General features: G+C 41.9%; 1 protein-coding gene and 1 long non-coding RNA gene across 3 annotated transcripts; both read left to right on the top strand.

The window, feature by feature from the left end:
• The first annotated feature begins 2,125 nt into the window (after positions 1-2,125).
• LOC124680681 (rho GTPase-activating protein 7-like) lies at positions 2,126-13,465 on the top strand. 2 transcript variants are annotated; one of them, XM_047215742.1, is made up of 22 exons: positions 2,126-2,263; positions 3,539-3,575; positions 4,169-4,245; positions 4,654-4,724; positions 4,809-4,887; positions 5,087-5,231; positions 5,318-5,437; positions 5,555-5,632; positions 5,760-5,815; positions 5,923-5,992; positions 7,396-7,483; positions 7,903-8,146; positions 8,432-8,659; positions 8,842-9,159; positions 9,402-9,451; positions 10,130-10,190; positions 10,269-10,352; positions 11,097-11,210; positions 11,280-11,449; positions 11,794-11,860; positions 12,686-12,874; positions 12,952-13,465. In XM_047215742.1, the coding sequence occupies exons 1-22, from the start codon at positions 2,165-2,167 to the stop codon at positions 13,138-13,140; spliced, it is 2,634 nt and encodes an 877-aa protein (XP_047071698.1). In that variant the 5' UTR covers positions 2,126-2,164; the 3' UTR covers positions 13,141-13,465. The 2 variants fall into 2 exon arrangements, with proteins under 2 accessions (XP_047071698.1, XP_047071699.1); XM_047215743.1 differs by lacking the exons at positions 11,794-11,860; positions 12,686-12,874; positions 12,952-13,465 and having other exon boundaries at positions 2,127-2,263; positions 11,285-11,398.
• Positions 13,466-14,889: 1,424 nt separating this feature from the next.
• LOC124680683 lies at positions 14,890-15,804 on the top strand. Its single transcript, XR_006995562.1, has 3 exons — positions 14,890-15,156; positions 15,408-15,510; positions 15,769-15,804. It is a non-coding gene; the product is annotated as an uncharacterized LOC124680683 (long non-coding RNA).
• Positions 15,805-19,934: the final 4,130 nt, after the last annotated feature.

Genomic DNA, 19,934 nt, shown 5'->3' on the forward strand with positions numbered 1-19,934 from the left:
TCATTTAATCCTTCTAATGAAAAGCTCAAATTTTCTCTAGGTTTTTAGATGCATTTTTTGCAAATTCGCAAATTTGACATGTACTCTTTCGTGTCCAACGATTTTGGGTGTTACACCTAGGGGAAAATATCTACTGATACCACACCTCGTATAATACCATGATACCACCTCATAAAAGTTAAATTAGTAAGTATAAAAAAACTTCGAAATAAATTTGTGGCTGTTGACAAGATGTCTGTTTACATTCTCTAGAATTTTTACAGCCAAATTTAAAATACACCAAGAGAAAAAGAACAAATTATATGTAAATAGTGGCATTTTGTATTTTTGTCTTCATGTGACAGTATTCATGTTTGATTTCTCTTTTTTGTTTCTCTAAGGGCATTTTGAATTTGGTTATGAAAATTACATGGCATGTAAGCACACATCTTGTGAACACCTAAAATTTTGTTTTTGAATTTTTTGACACTTAAAATTTAAATTTTGAAGAGTGGTATCATGGTATCAAATAAGGCAAGGTATCACTAGATATGTTCTCTTACACTTAGCTTGTTATCTTGCTTAGTATTGCTATGTTATTAGTTCATATACGTTGATCATCTAGAAATTAAATTAGAGTGCATCGAGTCCACAATATAGTTTAAAGTTTAAAGTTGAAACAAAAATATGGTGGTCACCTACTTACGAACGCTCCAGCTCACACCCTTTTGATATATTATTATTAACCTATAGACTAAATATTACAACAGTATATTTTCTAATCTCACACATTCCCAAGTTCAAGCAACCAATAATCTGTATCTTATGAGAGCGAGTTCCTAAAATTTCAGAAAAATAGTAGAACCGTTGTTCCTCAGTTAACTTAAAAATATATTTACGTTGCGTGCCAATGAAGATACTCAATACCCGTTTGTTGAACGTCATTATTTAGATTGGATGTCTTTTCTCATCATGTTCATAATAATTTTAATGATCCAGAAGAAATTGTTTGATAAAAGCCCGGTATCAAATTTGAAGATCAAAAGGGGGTCTATATGTATTTTTATTGAAGGTACTTTGAAAGGGCTAAAAGTTGGAGATGAGATAATACATTATAGCCCTAGAACCCATATGAATAATATGTCGCCTACAACTATGAGCAAACTCCGATATTATATTGGTGACACTTAGTCTGTCGTTGCTTGAGTACCTTGTGAGTTTTCGTCCTGCTAGTCTTCGTGTATGACGAGATGATTCTTATTGATTTATGTGTTGGCGTGGCTCTTTAGGCACCGTCAACGACAACCCCTTCTTTTGAGCTTTTAGAGAATAAGATCGACGTCATGGTCCAATGAGCTGGTGCACCTGACTGGCCATACAGGGGCGCGGCTCCCACCGATATGCTTGGCGCGATCGCTATCTCCGTTATAAATGAGGTGTACTATCACAGTGATGCAACGAGGTTTGGTCCTCTATGAGTCTTTAGGGTTACTTCAGTGGCTGGATTTATCGATGTTGTCCATCACTAGCGAAAGCCATGATGACCGAAACTCGGCTTCCACTTCACCTAGAATTTTGAGGATCAGGTCTTTGATGGTAACTTTTTCTTTGTTTAGGACCATTTGGCGTGAGTTCAGCCATCGCCTTATCATGTTTTCAGTCCATGTATTGTTAGGCAGGTTTGATTTTAAAAAAAGTGCACGGTCCTGTGAAAAAGCAGAAGAAGAACAGCACACATTACCTACTGGCTACTGGCTTTATTGACTACCGGAGCGAGTGTACAGGCGGCCCCGTAGAAAGCTTTGAGAGCAAGCTCCCCCAACCAAAACCCGCAACGCTCCAATCCAAAGCAGCTCAGCCAGCCAGCCCGGCACAGCCATCGCTTTCCTCCCCGTACCCGTACTCCTCGTATTCGTCCTCCTCCTCTGCTCCGTCTCCAGCTCGCCCCCAAAACAGCCAGCAAGCGAAGCCGAGGCGAGCAACCACCGCCAAAACCCAAACCCTAACCGCCTCGGCCACCACCACCGTCCTCCTCCCCATTCCCGGCCCACCACCACCACCCTCCCGTCCCCGCGCACCACGGGCCAGATCGGCCGCCGGATCCAATGCCGCGGCTGCTGTAGCTCAGGGCGGCGGCGCTCGGATGCGGCCGATCTGAGCCGGCGAGGAGGAGGAGAACCACGGGATGGCCTCCGCGCCGGCGCCCGGGGGAGCGTTCGACCGCTACGTCCAGCGCGGCGGCGGCGCGCCGCCGGCGGCCGCCGCCGCGGCAAGCGGCAACACGGTGCGTCCTCGCCTGCTTTACCGTTCGCGTGGGATCTTCTGGGCTGCTTCGTTGCGTGCGCGCTGGGGCTGGGGGTAGCGTAGCGGTTCGGCTGGGTTTGGGATTTGGCATCCGATGCTGACGAGCGGGCGGCATCTCGGTTCCGTGTACCCCCGGTGGCTCTAGAATTCAGAGGGTCTGGGCTGCGCTGCGACCGTGTGCTGCTCTGGAATAGCCTCTGCTTCGACGAGTGTCTGCTGCGTCCCTGCTATTAATAGGCCGGCTTGCACCTTGGTCGGATTGTGTTGGAGGCTCCAGGGAGAGTTATGGTTCTCTTCCAACACCAAGGAGTTTCAACTTCCTGGGCCAAAATTACAGCACTGTTGAGTATTTGCAATGCAGCCTGGATGGGCCGGCGATCTTACGGTTCCGATGTAGGATCATGATAGGACATGTATTTACATCTGTGGAGGTTTTTGCTGGTTGCTGGATACGGATATTATGGCGGGACAGGTGATGTTGGCTTAATTGGGACAAAGTTAAGAAACGACTTGTGGGCGGGAGATTTTCCGTACCGTAAAATGGATCAGAAATGGCTAAGGTGGGCTGTCAAGGAAGGAAGGAGGAATGCCATGGTTATAATTACAGACTACATGCGGAGTAGGAGTATAAGAGGCCCATACATACAAATACATTTACTGTTTCAACATTCAAGACTCCAAAATATGGGACTTCTGAATGGTATCATGACTGGCGCTGTAAAACATCTAGACATGATGCAAGTGCCAAATGATTCTTGCGTGATGCCGTTTGCTACCCACTCCTACAACATTACGACATACTAAATATGCATATAACCTTGTATCAGTTAAACTGAAACGGTTCAATTACTACTAACTCTTCTAAATAAAGCAAGGTGGAAGAAAATATCCTAGTGCCAGTCTAGATACTCTATCCATGCTTGGAAGTCCAGAATTCAGTATAGCACAATCTCACTCTTGGTAACCAAAAGTCCAAAACATGCTGTGTACATAAATGTCGTTTATTCTGAGTACTTCTCATATGTTTGTGGCCACCATATTTAGCATGAAGTACTAGAGTTGAAATAATAATAATAATCGTAAAATATGTTATGATGCATTTATTCCATTTCATTTCTTCTCATCTTGCTAAAATTCTGGACATTGGTATATACACATACTTGATTGTGAACTCCACATTGCAGTTTCTTGGTTCACTTTTACAATAAGCTGTGTCCATCTGCAATTTCTGATGTTATAATAACATGCCATTCAGGTTTTCAAGAGTGGACATCTCTTCATATCATCCAAAGGTACTCTCTCTAACTATGCTATTTCACAACATTTAATCAGGGTTTTAATACTGACTCTTTGATTATTGTTAATCGGTTGCTCATATTCTGTATCTATGTGCGAGAAACAAACATTTCTTAGTTCTCTAAGAAGGAAATTCAAATTTAACTACATGGACTTTAAAAATTGAAGAAATGTCTGATGAAAAGCTGTTCTTGATGATAAGTAAGAAATGCATGTGTCATGCATATAGTGCCATTCTTCTGATATCATTTAGCAACATGAATGCTATTGTTTGCCATGTCACCAACATATATGGGAAACATAAATATGTTATCAGGTATCGAGTTCCATTGTCACGCACAAGTTTGTCAGACTCTCTTTTGTTCACAACTGCAACTTCACGACGAAATCAGCTATATTACTCCGTTCCATATCTGAAAATTTGAATCATGGTCCGGTCAAACAAATTTCATACCATATGCTATGGTGTTTGAGTTCAGTCTCACTCTCACATGGCTGGTTATGGTTCTCATTTGCATTTTTTTTTTAACTTTTGGTAGCATCTCATTTTGTCATTGTGAGATATAACTCTTGCATATGTACTTTTCAGGACTTGGATGGAAATCATGGAAAAAACGCTGGTTCATCCTCACACGAACATCATTAGTTTTTTTCAAGAGTGATCCTGTTAGTATCTCTGCCCTTATGAGTTTCCTTTATTTTGGGAGATGCAGTACTTAGCCAGAATGAAACTGTTGTCATACATGTGTATTCAACGTCTAGGTGCTGGTGTCAGACTGGTCTACTTAATATGGCAACATAATTACCTTGAATAAGATTTCTCTTATGCCATCTTGGTCCCAATTGTGCTGTACATAAGTTGCTTGATAAATCCAACCACTAGTGAATGGTGTTGCATGTTTGGTTGCCGTGTCAAACAATTTCTTTCCATAGTGGTATACTAAATGGGGAGTTCCATTGAACTTTTTGATGGCTATTTCTGCTCTGTATCTCAGTAGTTGAAAAATTTAGGCCTTGTGTGCAAGCACGCATTTCTCCTCACTTCTTGACAAGTTCCTTATGCGGGCATTGCAGAATACCTTGCCCCAGAGAAGTGGTGAAGTGAATGTTACTCTGGGTGGGATTGATTTAAACAATTCTGGCAGGTATTTGTCTCCTTATTTTGATATTGTTCCTTATAGGGATGGTGTGCGGCAGTAATATTGTATGAAAGTATTGTTCTTGTGCAGTGTGGTAGTCAGAGAAGACAAAAAATTGCTGACTGTCCTTTTCCCAGATGGCCGTGACGGTCGTGCTTTCACCCTTAAGGTATGGTTTTCTACCTTAATAGTTAGCCCCATAAGAGAATAGAGAAGTTACTACTCCCTCTGATCCAAATTACTTGTTGCAGATTTAGACAAAATGTTGCCCATAATCTGTCTAGGTTCATTGAATCTGTGACAAGTAATTTGGATCGGAGGGAGCAATATAATACTATCTTCTAAAATTATGCTTTTGCTTAATACAGGCAGAAACTTCTGAAGATTTATTTGAGTGGAAAACAGCATTAGAAGAAGCTCTTGCACAGGCTCCAAATGCAGCTCTTGTGATGGGGCATAATGGGATATTTCGCAATGACACTGCTGATACATACGAAGGAGCTACTCCAAATTGTTGGTCCCATTGTGCTCTTGCATTTTTCTCCACAGCTTTAAAACTCTGTTTGCAGTTCAATTATACCGTCCCCAATTGCTGGCAGGGAGAGAGAAGAGGCCAATCAAGTCATTAGTTGTTGGCAGGCCAATACTGCTTGCACTGGAAGATATTGATGGCAGCCCTTCTTTTCTAGAGAAAGCTCTGCGCTATCTTGAGAAACATGGTAGGCGCAAAAACTAATGTTAACTAGTAGAACCGATTTAGAAACTGGAAACTCTATCTGTTGGTAAATTAAGTTATCTTTAAACATTTAATTCATCACAGAAATATTTTCTATCAGGTATAAAAGTGGAAGGAGTTTTGCGTCAGGCTGCAGATGTGGAGGAGGTTGATAAGAGGTTACAAGAATATGAACAAGGTTTATGTAATTTCATAATTTATTTCTTAGCTAGTACAGTTACATGATCGTATTAGCAGCTCTTGTGTCTTGGTTTCCTTGTGTTGATCAACGTATCTACTCTATAACTGTTTCTATCTCATACCAGGAAGAACAGAGTTTGCACCAGGTGAGGATGCACATATTGTCGGTGACTGTGTGAAGGTATTTCACTCATTCAGTCATTTTAGTAATTAGAATAAGTTTGTAGCTGCACAAAGCATGGATTATTCCTTCTTTCACTAAATGCATTTGTCGAAACATCTCTGCAGCATGTTCTTCGAGAGCTACCATCCTCGCCAGTACCTGCTTCGTGCTGTACAGCATTATTGGAAGCTTTTCGTAAGTTTTCTGTTCATTTCATTCTAGAATGTTTCTTGTGCCATTTCGTGTACTGTGATACTGTCATGTACAAAACGTTGGTGGTCAATAGCAATTACTTCTATCCAGTTTGACAAGTATAGTATTAGTATCCTCTCACAGTAGGTGTCACTTTGGCGAGCCACCCACACCTTCACCTGTAGTATAGTAGCAAACCACAACTGAAGTAAGATTTAATATTATAATTTGTAATTCATTGACATGTATGCTTGGCAGCATCCTTTCTGCTGCCAGCAACATTCTAATGCTGTCTTCAACTATTGGATTTGAGTCGTTTGACCCAAGAGTACACAAGTGATGTTGAGTAAACCTCCTTATTATGTGAAGATTTAAACATTTGTGCCTGTGAATTGAATTTCTTCTGCTCAATATATCCGCCATCTTGAAACAGTGTATACAAAGTAGGTAAAATAGTAACATACTTTACAACAATGACTCCCATATATATTCATTGTTCCACTTGATATATAAACATTGTCAACATTTGCAAGTAGGAAAGAATGCATGGGAACAAAATTAAATCCCTTGTATGCGCTCATTCAATAAAAGTGCATGCCCACTCAGGAAGTGGGAGTGTTCGCTTGTGAGTCATGCAGCTGTCACAGTGAGGATTAGATGCAGCTGTGAGGATTGATGGTAGGTTCTCGGCTCTTGCCTTCATCTATCTGCTGGAAAGCTTTCTATTGCCGTTATGGAGAGGCCCTGAGGCCTACTGGAGAAGGGAGATAGACTAGAAACCTTGTCTATTTATTGCTTAACTGAAGGTGATGATATGCCATGCCTTATATTGAGCCAGACCCTAGCAGCTTAATTTAATATTTCCAGCTAATAAGGATAACACCAAATAGATAAGATGCGATCTTTTTTTTTTGTTATGGACAGATATACTTCCTTTCTGATCCATAATAAGTGTCGTGGTTTTTGTTCATTTTTAGTCAAGTTTGAACTGAAACCACGGCACTTACTATGGATCAGAGGGAGTACCTAAGTATGACAATGCATTGTAATCTAATGACGGTTGCCGAGGGTGGTGTTAGTGTGCTACATTACCATAGGTTCTACTCACGTGAATAGTACACGTGGCCATAATACTACATATTTAATTTACTCCCAAGATATTGTAGATCTGGTGCCTAGCATCTTCCCTAGTATGGCCTCAGTCTCTTTATTCTGTCATCATGTTCCTATGTATGTGCACTGATTATATGTATTTACGCCAAGTTTGAACAAATAGTTGATTACTTGGTACATAGATTTATCATTGGAAATTGTTATTTTAGAAAGGTTTACATAGGACATAGCTCAAACAATTTGCTGCCTCTTTTTTGGGTTAATGGTTCATATATCCTGCTTTACGTTCATAGGGCTGGAGACTAAGGAGGCCCGGGTAAATGCTATGCGTTCAGCTATATCTGAGACATTTCCTGAGCCTAATAGGCGCCTGTTACAGAGGTTAGCCTCACATTATTCTCATAGATTTCAATATTGGATTACAAAAAAAATACATTCTTTTGGGGGAGTTCTATCGTTCTCCTCTGACTTTTATTGGTCCACCAGTTTATGTAAATATGATGCACCATTTATTTTGTCTGAAATACTGTAGCTGCTGATCAACCTAAGCATGCTGTCATTAACTTGTATATGCTAATTACACATGAAATAACTACTACTAATGTGGACTATTTTAACTTACCATTTAACTGCACAGTTTTTCCTCTTTACTCTAATGTTGATTGAACTTTTCAGTTTGAACTAATAATATCTCATTGGTTATCAGTATGTCTTGTTTGGCATTTGATCAATTAGACTAGCATTCTAGCAACACTTACCATGGAAAAAAGTACTTTCCTCATGGAGATTCTTGTTTACAGAATTTTGAAAATGATGTACACTGTTGCTTCTCATACCGCTGAGAATCGGATGACAGCATCAGCAGTTGCTGCCTGTATGGCCCCTCTCTTGTTGCGTCCACTTTTAGCTGGAGAATGCGAGATGGATGAGGTATTTGATATGGATGGTGATGATTCTGCTCAGCTGCTTGCTGCTGCAAATGCTGCAAATAGCGCTCAAGGCATTGTTGCAACTCTTTTGGAGGAATATGAGAGTATATTTGATGTAAGGTTCTCTGGTGCTACTAGTTTTTTTACTTGCAAATCTTTAAGTGGCTTCATTTTCTTTCTGATAGTTATTATAGGCATTAGTTTAATCTGTTGATTTGATCTGTCTATGTTGCATTACTGTCCATGCTGCACATGAGTTTTTTCTGTGTGCACTGTGCCAATGGTGATATGTGAGGCAGCTAGTGGAGCGCTTTTACTCTGTGTTATTCGATCTGCCTTCTGGATGTTCCGTATCATGTGTACATGTACCATTGAATATTCATGTTCAATGTTTTTGCAGGATGAACGGCTTGTTGGATCTTCCCCATCACCTGAGTCTCAGATTGAAGATAGTGGCAGTGAAGCATCAACTGATGATGTAAATATGGATGCCAAAGGTAATGGATTTCATGATGCAGAGAATGATGTAGATCAAGAAATGGACGATGACAATGGTGCAGAGCGTATACTTAGTGGAAAGTTGAGTGAGAGCAGTGGATATGCTGGGAGTGACCTCTATGATTACAAGGTTTATTATGCTCCCTGCAATTTACAATTACAATCTCTAGTTATTTCTGTTGTTATAGTGTGATTATGGCTACACATATATGCATGATTTGATATTAGGATAAGTGTCGTAATTGCAATGATATGTCTGCTTTGATTCTTACTGTTCTTCTCCTGATTGAACGACTCCTGATTGAATGACAGGTTCATGCCGATTCTGATGCTGAGCACTCTGTTGATGATAAGGCATTGGACGAAAAGACAGATTTCAGCGAAGGTCCAAAAATTCATTCATCTGAAAATGGTTCAGCAAATATGGAAATATCACCGAGTGAGAAGAATCCTTCTAACCCAGCATCCGGTCATGAAACTCCATTGTCTATGGGAGAGATCCTTTCTTCTTTGGATCCTGGAATTTCTCTACCTAGTCACGGTTCTGAATATTCTGCAGACAGACACTCAAACAAAACAAATGGGTCTCACTCACATGTGAAGCGCAGTAACTTCTGGGGGCGGAATAATGTGAGAAATAAATCTTGTTATATTTACTTCCTTCAGTGGAGCAGCTGAGTAGGACTAATGCATTATTGTGCCAACTTTTTGTTCATGTTGAATTGCTGTTACTTCTATAACAACGTTTGTCCAGTCAAGGTGATAGAATTGTAGCAAAGAGAACATATAAATATGAAATCACATCGAACGTCATCATAATCAGAGATGCATGAATCAGTCAGAATTTTGATTTATATGCATCACCTGTGCAGGCAAGAAAGAGCCATCATCCAGAATCAGTTGACTCATCTGGTGAAGAAGAGTACGCTCTTATCCACTAAACTCTGATCTTATGTACTCCCTCCGATCCAAATTACTTATCCTAAATCTGTGATAAGTAATTTGGTTCAGAGGGAGTATTTACATTACTGCTTTGCTTGGTGTTGATTTGCCTGTTAGGTTTCTGTTTTAAGCCTCCTTGGACAGTCTAGCAGTCCATCTGTTCATCTCGGTAATCTGATGGCCACAAAATTGTTGGTGATGTGCTCATTGTAGTTTAGGAGGAAAGAAATGAGCAGGAAAAAATTTCTTGGCCAACATTTTCGAATTTCACTTTGTGTGATAGTCACGAAAACAGTGGATATTAGTTATATGAAAATCTCTGAGTGGGAAATGTAGATGAAAGCTGTTGCATTTTCGAATTTAAGTATCAAATGTGACCCCCCACCCTTAAAACTGTAGCCACCTGTATATATGTACTTTCTGCTTAGCTAATAACATTGTTACATTGAATACTCATTACTTAACAATGCATGTTGCAAATTAGATGGTAGTGTATATTTTTTAAAACTTCAGTTAGCTTTCTTACTATTTTACTGCTGAAGCCTGTGCACTTTATGAACAAGCACACCAGTTTCATAGCTTGCCAGTTTTTTCTTGGATGCAAAAATCCAAAGGTCAATTTCTTGATTTAAGTTTTCTATGGAAACAAACCTTTCAGGCTTGCGATTCAAAGGCTTGAAATTGCTAAGAGTGATTTGCAGAACAGAATTGCGAAAGAGGTATGGGAAGAAACTTGACACCTACCAGCTCCTTTTTATTTATTCTTTTCCAGTCATTTGATTGGAAGTGTCTTGCAGGCTCGAGGTAATGCAATTTTACAGGCGAGTTTGGAAAGAAGAAAGCAAGCACTACATGAACGTCGTTTGGCCCTGGAACAGGATGTATGCTTCCCTTGCCTTATTAATTTTGCTTGGCAACTGTGTAATTATGTTCTAATTTAGTGAAAGAGATATGTTTGTCCCCCCAGGGTTCAGTTTATCTTCATCTTCCTAGGTTTCTAGTTTGCTACTTGGTCCTCAGGACAATGAGGGGGTTGCCTCCACAAAGAGTCCAAATAAAAGAATGTCCAAGTTGCAATATCCCATTTTTTTTGTTGGAAGACATTTTTTCGTTCTATTGACTTTTGCTTGTTGTTGAAGTTCGTGTCTTTCTGACATACCGAATCATCATCAATTTTTATAATCCTTGAAATAGCATGAGAACTTGAGAACATGCCATTGGCCTCTCATTTTAGATACCCTAGTGTTAGCCTGGATTTGCGGTAACCGGCTGACCAGGTTCCCTCTGGGATTTGGAACCTCTCTCTACAGTCAAATTGTCTTATAGGCGAGGCTTGCTTGTCAGTTAATTGGGAGGTTAGACAGGCTTGGTTAATTTATTGTTGGAAGGACCGAATCGGGAGAACACCTAAAATCTTGGAACCAAAATAAGATAGTGCATGTAGCCCTGCACAAAATTCAGGTTAACTGTACAGTGAAGAGTAAGCATAATCCAAAAGTTTAGGGACCGAAATTTTACTTTCTGCTTAATATGTTTTCGTGCAGTTACTGTTGAACAGGTTCTGATATACTAGATGGTGGTTGAGTTATTCTAGAGATAGTTTTCACAGCTGTTTATTTTTGCAGGTGTCCAGGTTGCAAGAGCAGCTACAAGCTGAGAGAGATCTTAGATCTGCATTGGAGGTTGGGTTGAGCATGTCTTCTGGACAGTTTTCAAGTCCACGTGCTATGGACTCAAAGGTACCTTCAATAATTGCTCTACTAGCTGGACTTAGTTTATGGAGTCTCATTTTCCTCGTTTTTCTCAAGACAAGGGCTGAGCTTGAGGAGATTGCTCTTGCTGAAGCTGATGTTGCAAGGTTAAAGCAGAAGGTTGCTGAACTTCACCTCCAGCTAAATCAACAACGCCAACACCAATATGGCCCATCTCTAGATGGAAATGATCGTTATCACCGTATTCCTGGCAATTTTTCACAGCAGTAAGAATATGAATTCTATTATCTTTTCTTTCTCTCTTTCTTTTTTGTCGTCATTGAGGATGCTGCTAGATCTGGGGTTCTAGCACCTTCTGATTTTTCTTTTTGGTGACTTGAAGTTTGGTGGGAGTTTGATAAGCTCTATTTCATTGAAGTAAAATCTTCTTTAGTCAGTGCCGAATTATGCTACAGCTGGTCTTAACATGGTTTCCTTTTCAAACCAGCTCTATCAAGGCTTTGATTGCACATGTTATATTAGTAGTTCTAGACACTAGACATAATACTCTGGATATGTTGTGCTCTCAGAATTTACTTGTCATGTTATGACACTATTTTATTGGTACCAGAAACTTTGTTCAACCAGGATTTGACATGAAGCTTGCCTTCTGTAATCAAGAGAAGCAGAGAAATGAGGTTTGTTTAGATTTTCTGCCTATACAATTACATTCTCAATGGCAATACTGAAACCTGTTTAAATTCCAGTTTCCTTCTCTACATGTGTTCTCTAGATAAATTACTAACTGTTAGTTTTGGAAATGAACAATACTGCTATTAGTCATGTCTAGTTACTGAGGGGACCAGCTTGTAATAAAAAAATCTGGAAACATAGTTTGCTTTTGCAGTATAGAGTTATTCATCAGTTTAGACGGCCTTCGCCTAAGGCCTGTACAATGGTTCTTGATTACTTCACTAGAAACAATAGTAAATTCAGTACTAGCCAAAATTTTCCTGATGACCAATCAAAGTTTCTTGCACTACATGCGTTTGTAAATGGATGACATGCGTTTGTAAATGGATGATGCCATAGAATGCGTGTAGTCGAACTTCCTTAACTGTGACTATTATTGCATCAAAACTTATTTACTTTTGTCATGTGAAACTTGTACTGTTAGATCTGTAACGAAATTACCTTCATAGTACTGAATGTATCAAATTTCAGAACATTATTTTTAATGGCATACTCGGGTGAAAAATAACGACCAAACATGCATATTGGAGACCGTGTCCAAGTCCAAAATGTTGTTTAGCTGTAGAAGGAGTGTTATTTTAATCCCAACTCGCACAAATGTGTATGTTGGTAGAAGTGGGTACTTTGGCCCATGGATTGTCTAGTGTTATAGACTCTAGAAAAATTTGAAGACATTCAGAGGAAATTTAAGTGTGCTAATTTAGAGGGGGCTAGTTTGCATTAGTTGACTCCTCAGTGAATTTCTACTGATACTGTATTATTTTTGGCAGGAAAGCTCTGTGGATGCATCACAATGGAGGAACATCAAGCAGCACGTGCTACCTTATGGTTCTTCTAGGCCACTGACCCGCAAGCTTTCTTTGGATGCGTCTTCAAGTGATTCAAGAGGCATAGAGGCATCAACAAGCATGTCATCAGAGAGCACTTCTGTGGAAATCAACATCCCAAAGTTAGCTGAGGTTAGGGAAATCAAAACACTTTGTTATCGTTAAATATACCATCAAAATTAAGATGATGCATATTTGTTGTATGACAGGGTGTTGAATATGGGAGGCAGCCAATGGTGGCATCCTCCGCTTTGGTAGAACTAACAACTAGGCTAGATTTCTTCAAAGAGCGGAGGTCGCAACTGATGGAACAACTCCATAGTCTTGATTTAGGACATGGTTCTGCTTCGCAGAGTTTTCCATACAAGCCACCTTCCCCTTGGACCAGTCCAAGGTAGGATATGTCCATTGTATATCCTTGGTAGATATTCTTCCGTCTTCATCATTTGTAGAAGCTGGTGGTGGTAATGTAAATTAATTTTCCTTTTTCATCTTTTGTTATATGGGTTTATTGTTTTGTTGTTGCATGAGGTAGCTATTTTGCCAGTGTGATGTTGTAGCTGCCTGTATGTATGTGTCAACGGGCGCACCTAAACAAGTTCTCCAAAGATGCGGTGGTATATATGTTTTTTTATGTGTTGCTCATAGGGGATGAACTGGTTTGCTTCTTGTAATTTATATGGCCGTGTTACTCGTACCTATTGCGGAAGGAAAGGGTACAGGATAAAATGAGAATTATGGCGTATATGTTTTTTTGTAATTTATGTTACTTGTATCTTCGTATACATGTCTACTGGAATTTGGTATGGTACCTTGCCTAGTGGGCAGGCTGTTGACTAGCCACGCCCCTGTTTGTTCCATTTGAAAGTCGGACCCAAATTATGCTTGATCATAACTCAGAACATGCTCCAGCTGGCTGCCTAACTTTTAAAGTGCGTAGCTGTTGTGTTTGTTTCATTTCAATGAAATGGAATAAGTTGTACTCCCTCCGTCACGGAAAAGATGTCGCACGGGTTATTTTGCAAAACACCCCTTGTGGAAATCCCGACACAACCCAAAGTCCTCATGCTCTTCTCCCTCAGCCTCCCTCTTCCTGGTGCGCTCCGCTCGCACGCCGCTCTTCTCCCTCGCTCGCTTCGCTCGCACGCCGCAGGTCCGCCACGCAGCTCCCCCTCCGCCGTCTAGCGCCGCCGTTGAGCTCGCCAGCGCTCCTGCCGCTTCGTTGTCCAGCTCCCCCGCGCTGCCCCTCTCCGTCTTCTAGCTCCCCGTCGTCGCTGCCGGCTGGGAAGACACCGCCGGCCAAGGTTGGAACTTTTTGTCCGATACACCGCCGTCGCCTTGCTCCACCTACGCCGTCTTGCTAGATCTTCGAGAAGATCCAGGTCGCCATCCTCGTTTTTCTCCCCGCCCCCTACTCCTGCCTCATCTTGCTGCTCCTCGCCTCCTGCGCGTCCGCCTGCGAGAGGTGTGTGCGCCAGGGCAAGGCTGCCTACTCACCCTCTTACATTCCCACCGGTAAGAACCCTGTTCCTCGCTCGCAGTGACAGTCGCAGATCAGTCGAGATTGTGGATTTTGTTTTCTTCCCGGCAAGATTCTGAGTGTTGTATGGTTCTTGGCCTGGCTAATTAGGCGGTGGGATTTGGGTATGGTTCTTCTTCTCCGATGCTGCTGCAAGCCGGCCATCAGAGCGTGCAGATACAGTTCACTTCTCCACATCGCCGCTGTTGGGCATCTCCAGAGAAGCTTTCTCAAGGTATCCTCCAATATGAATCCTCTTATTCACAAAGTTCAGTAAAAAATTGTTCTTGTGCTATGTGCGTGTATTTTGTGCCCACTGGAAGGGGGAGGTGCCAGCTCTGTATGCCTTGTAAAAGAGCCTGCTTGCTCAAGGCAGAGATTACTGTCCTATGTGCGTGTGCTGTTCAGGGGCAAAAATTCTGAATCAAATCTTGAATGACTGAAGATTCTTATTCCTCCGCAATAATCTGGCTTTGTATTATGCATGCCCTTTGGCCACTAACCTGTGAGCTCCTCGTTATATGCTTGGAAAAGTTTATCCCTATATGCATGACTCCTCATTTAAAATCACAGGCCTTTGTATTATGCACTAAGAAATTGGTTTCGCTACCATTCAGGCACTAAGAGGCATTGCGGTAGAACTAAAAAGAAGTCCCTGCTTTTATAGCATAGCTTTGCTTTTATAAGGATGAACGTAAATGCAGCCATCTAACTGCTGAAGCTTTAGATCCCAGTGGAAATATCTTCGGCTCAAATTTCTCGAAAGCTTACACATCTAGGTCTCAGGAATGCCAAGAAGAGGACAAAAGTTTCGGAGGTACCTCTCTCAGCTGGAGACCTAGCTACACAACCACAAAACCACGCGCTAGATGATCCTAAAGCCAGAGAGCACCCGGTGAGTATTATAAACGACCAGCTGTGCCATTCTTCCTCAGTGTCCAGGCCACTAGTCCTGGTCCTGAACCTCTGTTACATGCTCAACAGTGAGTTACGAACAATTATTATCAAGATGAAATGCATTACTTTAGCATGCCAAACATGTCAAAACAAGTGCAATGTACACCCATTGCCCTACGCACATGTGTGAACAGAACTAAATACAGTAATTTGTAGTGTCTTTATATTAAGTCTAGCATGCATTTTCAGGCGCATAAGGGAAAAGTGTACATGGGTTAAGCTGTAATCATGACAACAACGCTAATCATCCAATATCAGCTGATGAAGAAACACTGCAAGCACTTAAGAGCAGGTAAATTCCCGCTTTAAATTGCATTCATGAGTTAATTTATTAGCTTGATACAGTTAGCGAAAGGATATCTTTGCAAGAAAATAACCAGGGAAAGCATATGGGAGTAGTTTATGTTTGAAACCTGAATTGACAGTACAGTAGTTTTATCTTAGATTTTGGTGGGTTCAATTTAACTGAGGCAATGTAGTTTTATCTTAGACTTGGCAGCTCCTTTTCTGTTTATTTTTACCTGATCGCATCATGTTGTACTACCGGCAGATGGACAACATCTTCGAGCAGACTGCAGCGAAGAAGGTACCACCTCGCAGTCTGCTTGTATCACTTGTGTAAATGTGAGATTTCAAGTGAAAGTCTATCCAAAATGCATGGATTGCTTAACAGGGAAGTACTGAATATTGCTGTTTAATTCAATTGAATCCTAATCAAGCAATTTACCTGTTCTTCTCTCTAAGTTCTTGTGTTGTGGATTAATCCTGAGATATTGCAGAAATGAATAATGCACAGTTTTAGCTATGAGTAGTTTCCTTCCATAAGCATTCATATATAATAGGATCATCAGATTGTGGGAGAATCTCTAGTTCTCATTATACTGAAAGACTAGGCTCGAAAATTGTGAAGCCTGCTAGATTTCTTGTGCTAAGGATGATCTCCTGTACATATACACATTGTTCTTGCTAATATACACATACACATTGTTCTGGAGCTACTCTGCTCTATACTGCACACTAGTTCATTCATCCCCATTGCTGTTACATTGCAGAGTCAGAGGGCTACTACTACTGCAGACAACCAAAGATCGATCCAACCATGCAGACAACCAAAGATCCATCCAACAAGGCGTAGATGACGCCCGAGGAGAGCGCCATGAGCAGGATGGCGGCCCGCTCCTCCTCGCCGAGTAAGGAGGGCTTCCTCCTGCGCAATCCGGTTCCAGCGCCGCTGCTTGGGCACGGCGTCCTTGGCGAATCCCACCATGTGGAGCTCCACCGTCTGCGTCTTCATGGTCGTCTTGGTGGCGGCGGCCTTGCTGCTTCCGTCCTCCTCACCGCCGGCCTCCTCGTCCTTGTCCTCCTGAGCGGCGGCCGCGGCGGCGAGGCGAGCTCGGCTTCGCGGACGGGAACACACCGAGGAGACCGGAGCGGGAGTGGCGCGGTCTTCCTCCCCCGCGCCGGTGCTAGCCCTACGACGGCGCAACCTTGCTCGATTCCTTCATCGGGGAGCAGAGCGTGACCTTGCTCGATTCCTTCGACGGCGAACCCCGCGGGATCCATCCAACGGCGTGCAGGGGCAGGCGAGGCGACCGCGGGGAGACAGCGACCGGAGCGGCGGACGCCGGGGACGCCGGGATTTGCTGGGCGGGCGACGGACTGCGGGGAATCGCAAAGTCGTCAGTTTGATTTGTCCAAATCTGAATCGATTAGAATGAAGTCGGGGGTTTTTTGTAAATTCGAAAATGAACTAGCGGGGGGATGGGTTGCGACATCTTTTTCGTGACGGAGGGAGTAACTCAGAACAGGCTCCAGCTGGCTGCATATAACTATTAAGTACGTAGCTGTTGTGTTTGTTTCATTTCAATGAAATGGAACAAGTTGAGTTTTGTTGATCTAAAAACTGTACAAGTATGCACGAACATAAAGGAGAGTGTTTTTGGCTCTCGAGTTCCAGTGCTCTTGCTTTTAAAAAATAATTTTGCAATTTATAAAAAAAATCTGAAAATAATTCTGGAGATTGATGGAGATTGTTAGTGATACACCTCACAATCATGCAAAATCTTAAACTAAAATTCTTTTAATTTTGAACTGGACAAAAAAGGAATTTTTTTAATATGGTTTAGAGATTTGAAAATGTACTACCTAGATCTGCACTTTTGTCATTTTTGTGTAGTTCAAAAAATAAAGTATTTGAAATTGATTTTTTGCAAGTTTAGAGGATACATCATTTACATACGCATTTTTTCCAGAATTTTTTGAAACTCAAAGAATATATTTTGATTTTCTTTTAAACGGAGAGCGCTGGTGCCATGTGCACCAAATCTCTATTCCGAACAGAGTGGCAACGCCAGAGTTCCAAAAGAGACTATTTTGTGTGTGGAGGCACTGTTATAATTTCTACGCTGCGGGATGGAATGGAGTATTCCTGTGCTTGGTTCGATGAATCAAAACGCGTTTTTACTGTTAAGTCGGTGTATAAACTTCACAGGCAGCTGCTACAGATCAACGACATAAACTAAAAGAAGGATCTTGTGGCGTGCTTTGGGTCTGAATGAGCCTAGATTAAAATTGCTGGATTGTCTGGGTCCAAAGCAGGCACTCGCTAAATTGCTTCATCAGGAATTCAGGATGCTAAGACCAACCTCAGATGCATCGTGCTTCTCCAAAACGTCATGGTGGGGTGTCGATGTGCTGTCGGTGATGGGCATTGCGTAGGACGCGATCTTCAGGAGCGCAATGTACCTGCCAACTACTCGCCGATTTCTTCTAGGCATATATGAGGGGAGGTATTTTGATCAAGGCTGCCTTGGAGTCGTGGTCGTGCTACGGTGGAATTTCTCTTTGATTTTATGCGGTCCGGTTGCTTAATACCCCGTCTCCTCACCTTTGGTAGGTGATTGAGCAAGATGAGTTTTTGTTGTCGGGTCGTTGTAGAGGTGCCCTGTAAGCTGGGCGTGGTGTATGTGTGTGTCTTTATTGGTCGACCGTTTTGGCCTATTCTTCTATAAAATTGACACGTCTTCAAGGATGTATCTTTGAAAAAAAAGATGCATTGTGCTTCTGTGGACTTGGTGGAAGGCTAGGTTGGCAGCAGAGTATGAGGATGTTTTCACGAAAACAAAACCCAAGTGGAAGGCCCGTGAAGGAGATGTTCTGAAAATTAATACTGCCGACGGATATTTTGATCCAAGATCGAGTGGTGGCGGCTGGGGTTTTGTAGTCAGATATTTGGAAGGTGAAATGATGGGAGCTGATGCCGGTAAGCTGAAGACTGAAGTGCTGAACCATGTCTTTGATGCTTTTCATGCCGAGGCAGAAGCGTGCAGTGATTATAGATGCAAGTAGGTCAATATTAGGTACCTGTATCCTCTTTAGTTAAACAAAATGAACTAACTTTTCTGATAACATCATCATTTTCTATAAGAGAATAGAGGGTACCTATTGACCCACTTGTATATCTAGCAGGGATGCACTTCAGGTGGCTCAGAACTGGGGGGATGTCTCGCATTGAGAGTGAAACTGATTCCCAACTTCTGGTTTAGGCGCTAAACAACATCGATGACCCATGCGGTGTACTGACCAAGGAGATTAAAACCTTTTTTCTTAATTTCATCCGTTTAAAAGTAGTACAATTTTTCCCCAGGGCCTGTAATAGTGTTGCGGACGTTCTCGCCGCCTTTGGTGCAAAGCTTAGGGATGAGCCCCAAGCCTTATGACCGGGCCATGCTCTTGACTTTGCACTTGTTCATGTTACCAGCAATCTTGCTGTGTCATTTGAGTAATGGAATGACTTTAAGCTCCGAATGGAGGGGGCTCTGCCTCTAAGTTCAGGTCTACCTAGGTTCCGTATGGCTTCAGTGCCCCAACTGCGAACCCTCCCAATTCATGAAACGTGTATATATACTTTCAAAGTTCACGACTTGGTTGACATCTCATTCATTATGGTGCTGTGCCAGTATGGCTTCAGTGCCCCAACTGCGAACCCTCCCAGTGTTTGTAAGCAACTCAGATGTAGTATTTTGCTCTTGACTTGCACACAATCGGATTTGTCAGCATTTGTATCACTAAGTTGTGCCAGATTTCACCAAGGCAGTATCCAGCTCTTGTAAATAGTTGGTATACAAAGAAAACACCCCGAGGAACACATAAGGTGAACTTGTGCAGTAGCATATAAGCGTCGCATGTTAACTCAGGTAAACCATTTACATCTCTGAACTTGCCATTACAAGACACCGCTGTAAGTTCAGTCTTCAGGCGTGCCAAAAATGCGCACGTGGAGTAAAGGATCTTCAAGTCAGCAATCTAAACTAACATTAGTGAATTCTATATGCATGTATATAGCTATTTAGGCATAGCTTGGCATTGCTGCGCTATGCTACACTGGCTGGAAAAAGCACCTGTAGAAAGGCAGCTGTGTCTATTTTGTAAACAAGCAAAAAATGTACAGTTCGACCTGGTTATTAAAAACGCACCGCTTTCCCTTATTTCTACATGAGAGCCAGCCAGCTGAATTTTCCTTGGAATCTTTTCGCAAGCAGGGTTTATGATTATCCTGATTTCTGAAGCTTCTCATCCAGTGGAGTCTGCTGACTCATGATATACAACAGTACATGTAGAGGCATCAAACCCTGCTGCGTCATGAGCAGCATCATGTTTTTGACAGTTCAACGCATAAATCCATGTCCTTGTAGCTCTCCAGTTTCAAATGTGTTC

Source organism: Lolium rigidum, unplaced genomic scaffold (assembly GCF_022539505.1).
Source record: "Lolium rigidum isolate FL_2022 unplaced genomic scaffold, APGP_CSIRO_Lrig_0.1 contig_24292_1, whole genome shotgun sequence".
NCBI classification, from domain to species: Eukaryota; Viridiplantae; Streptophyta; class Magnoliopsida; order Poales; family Poaceae; genus Lolium; species Lolium rigidum.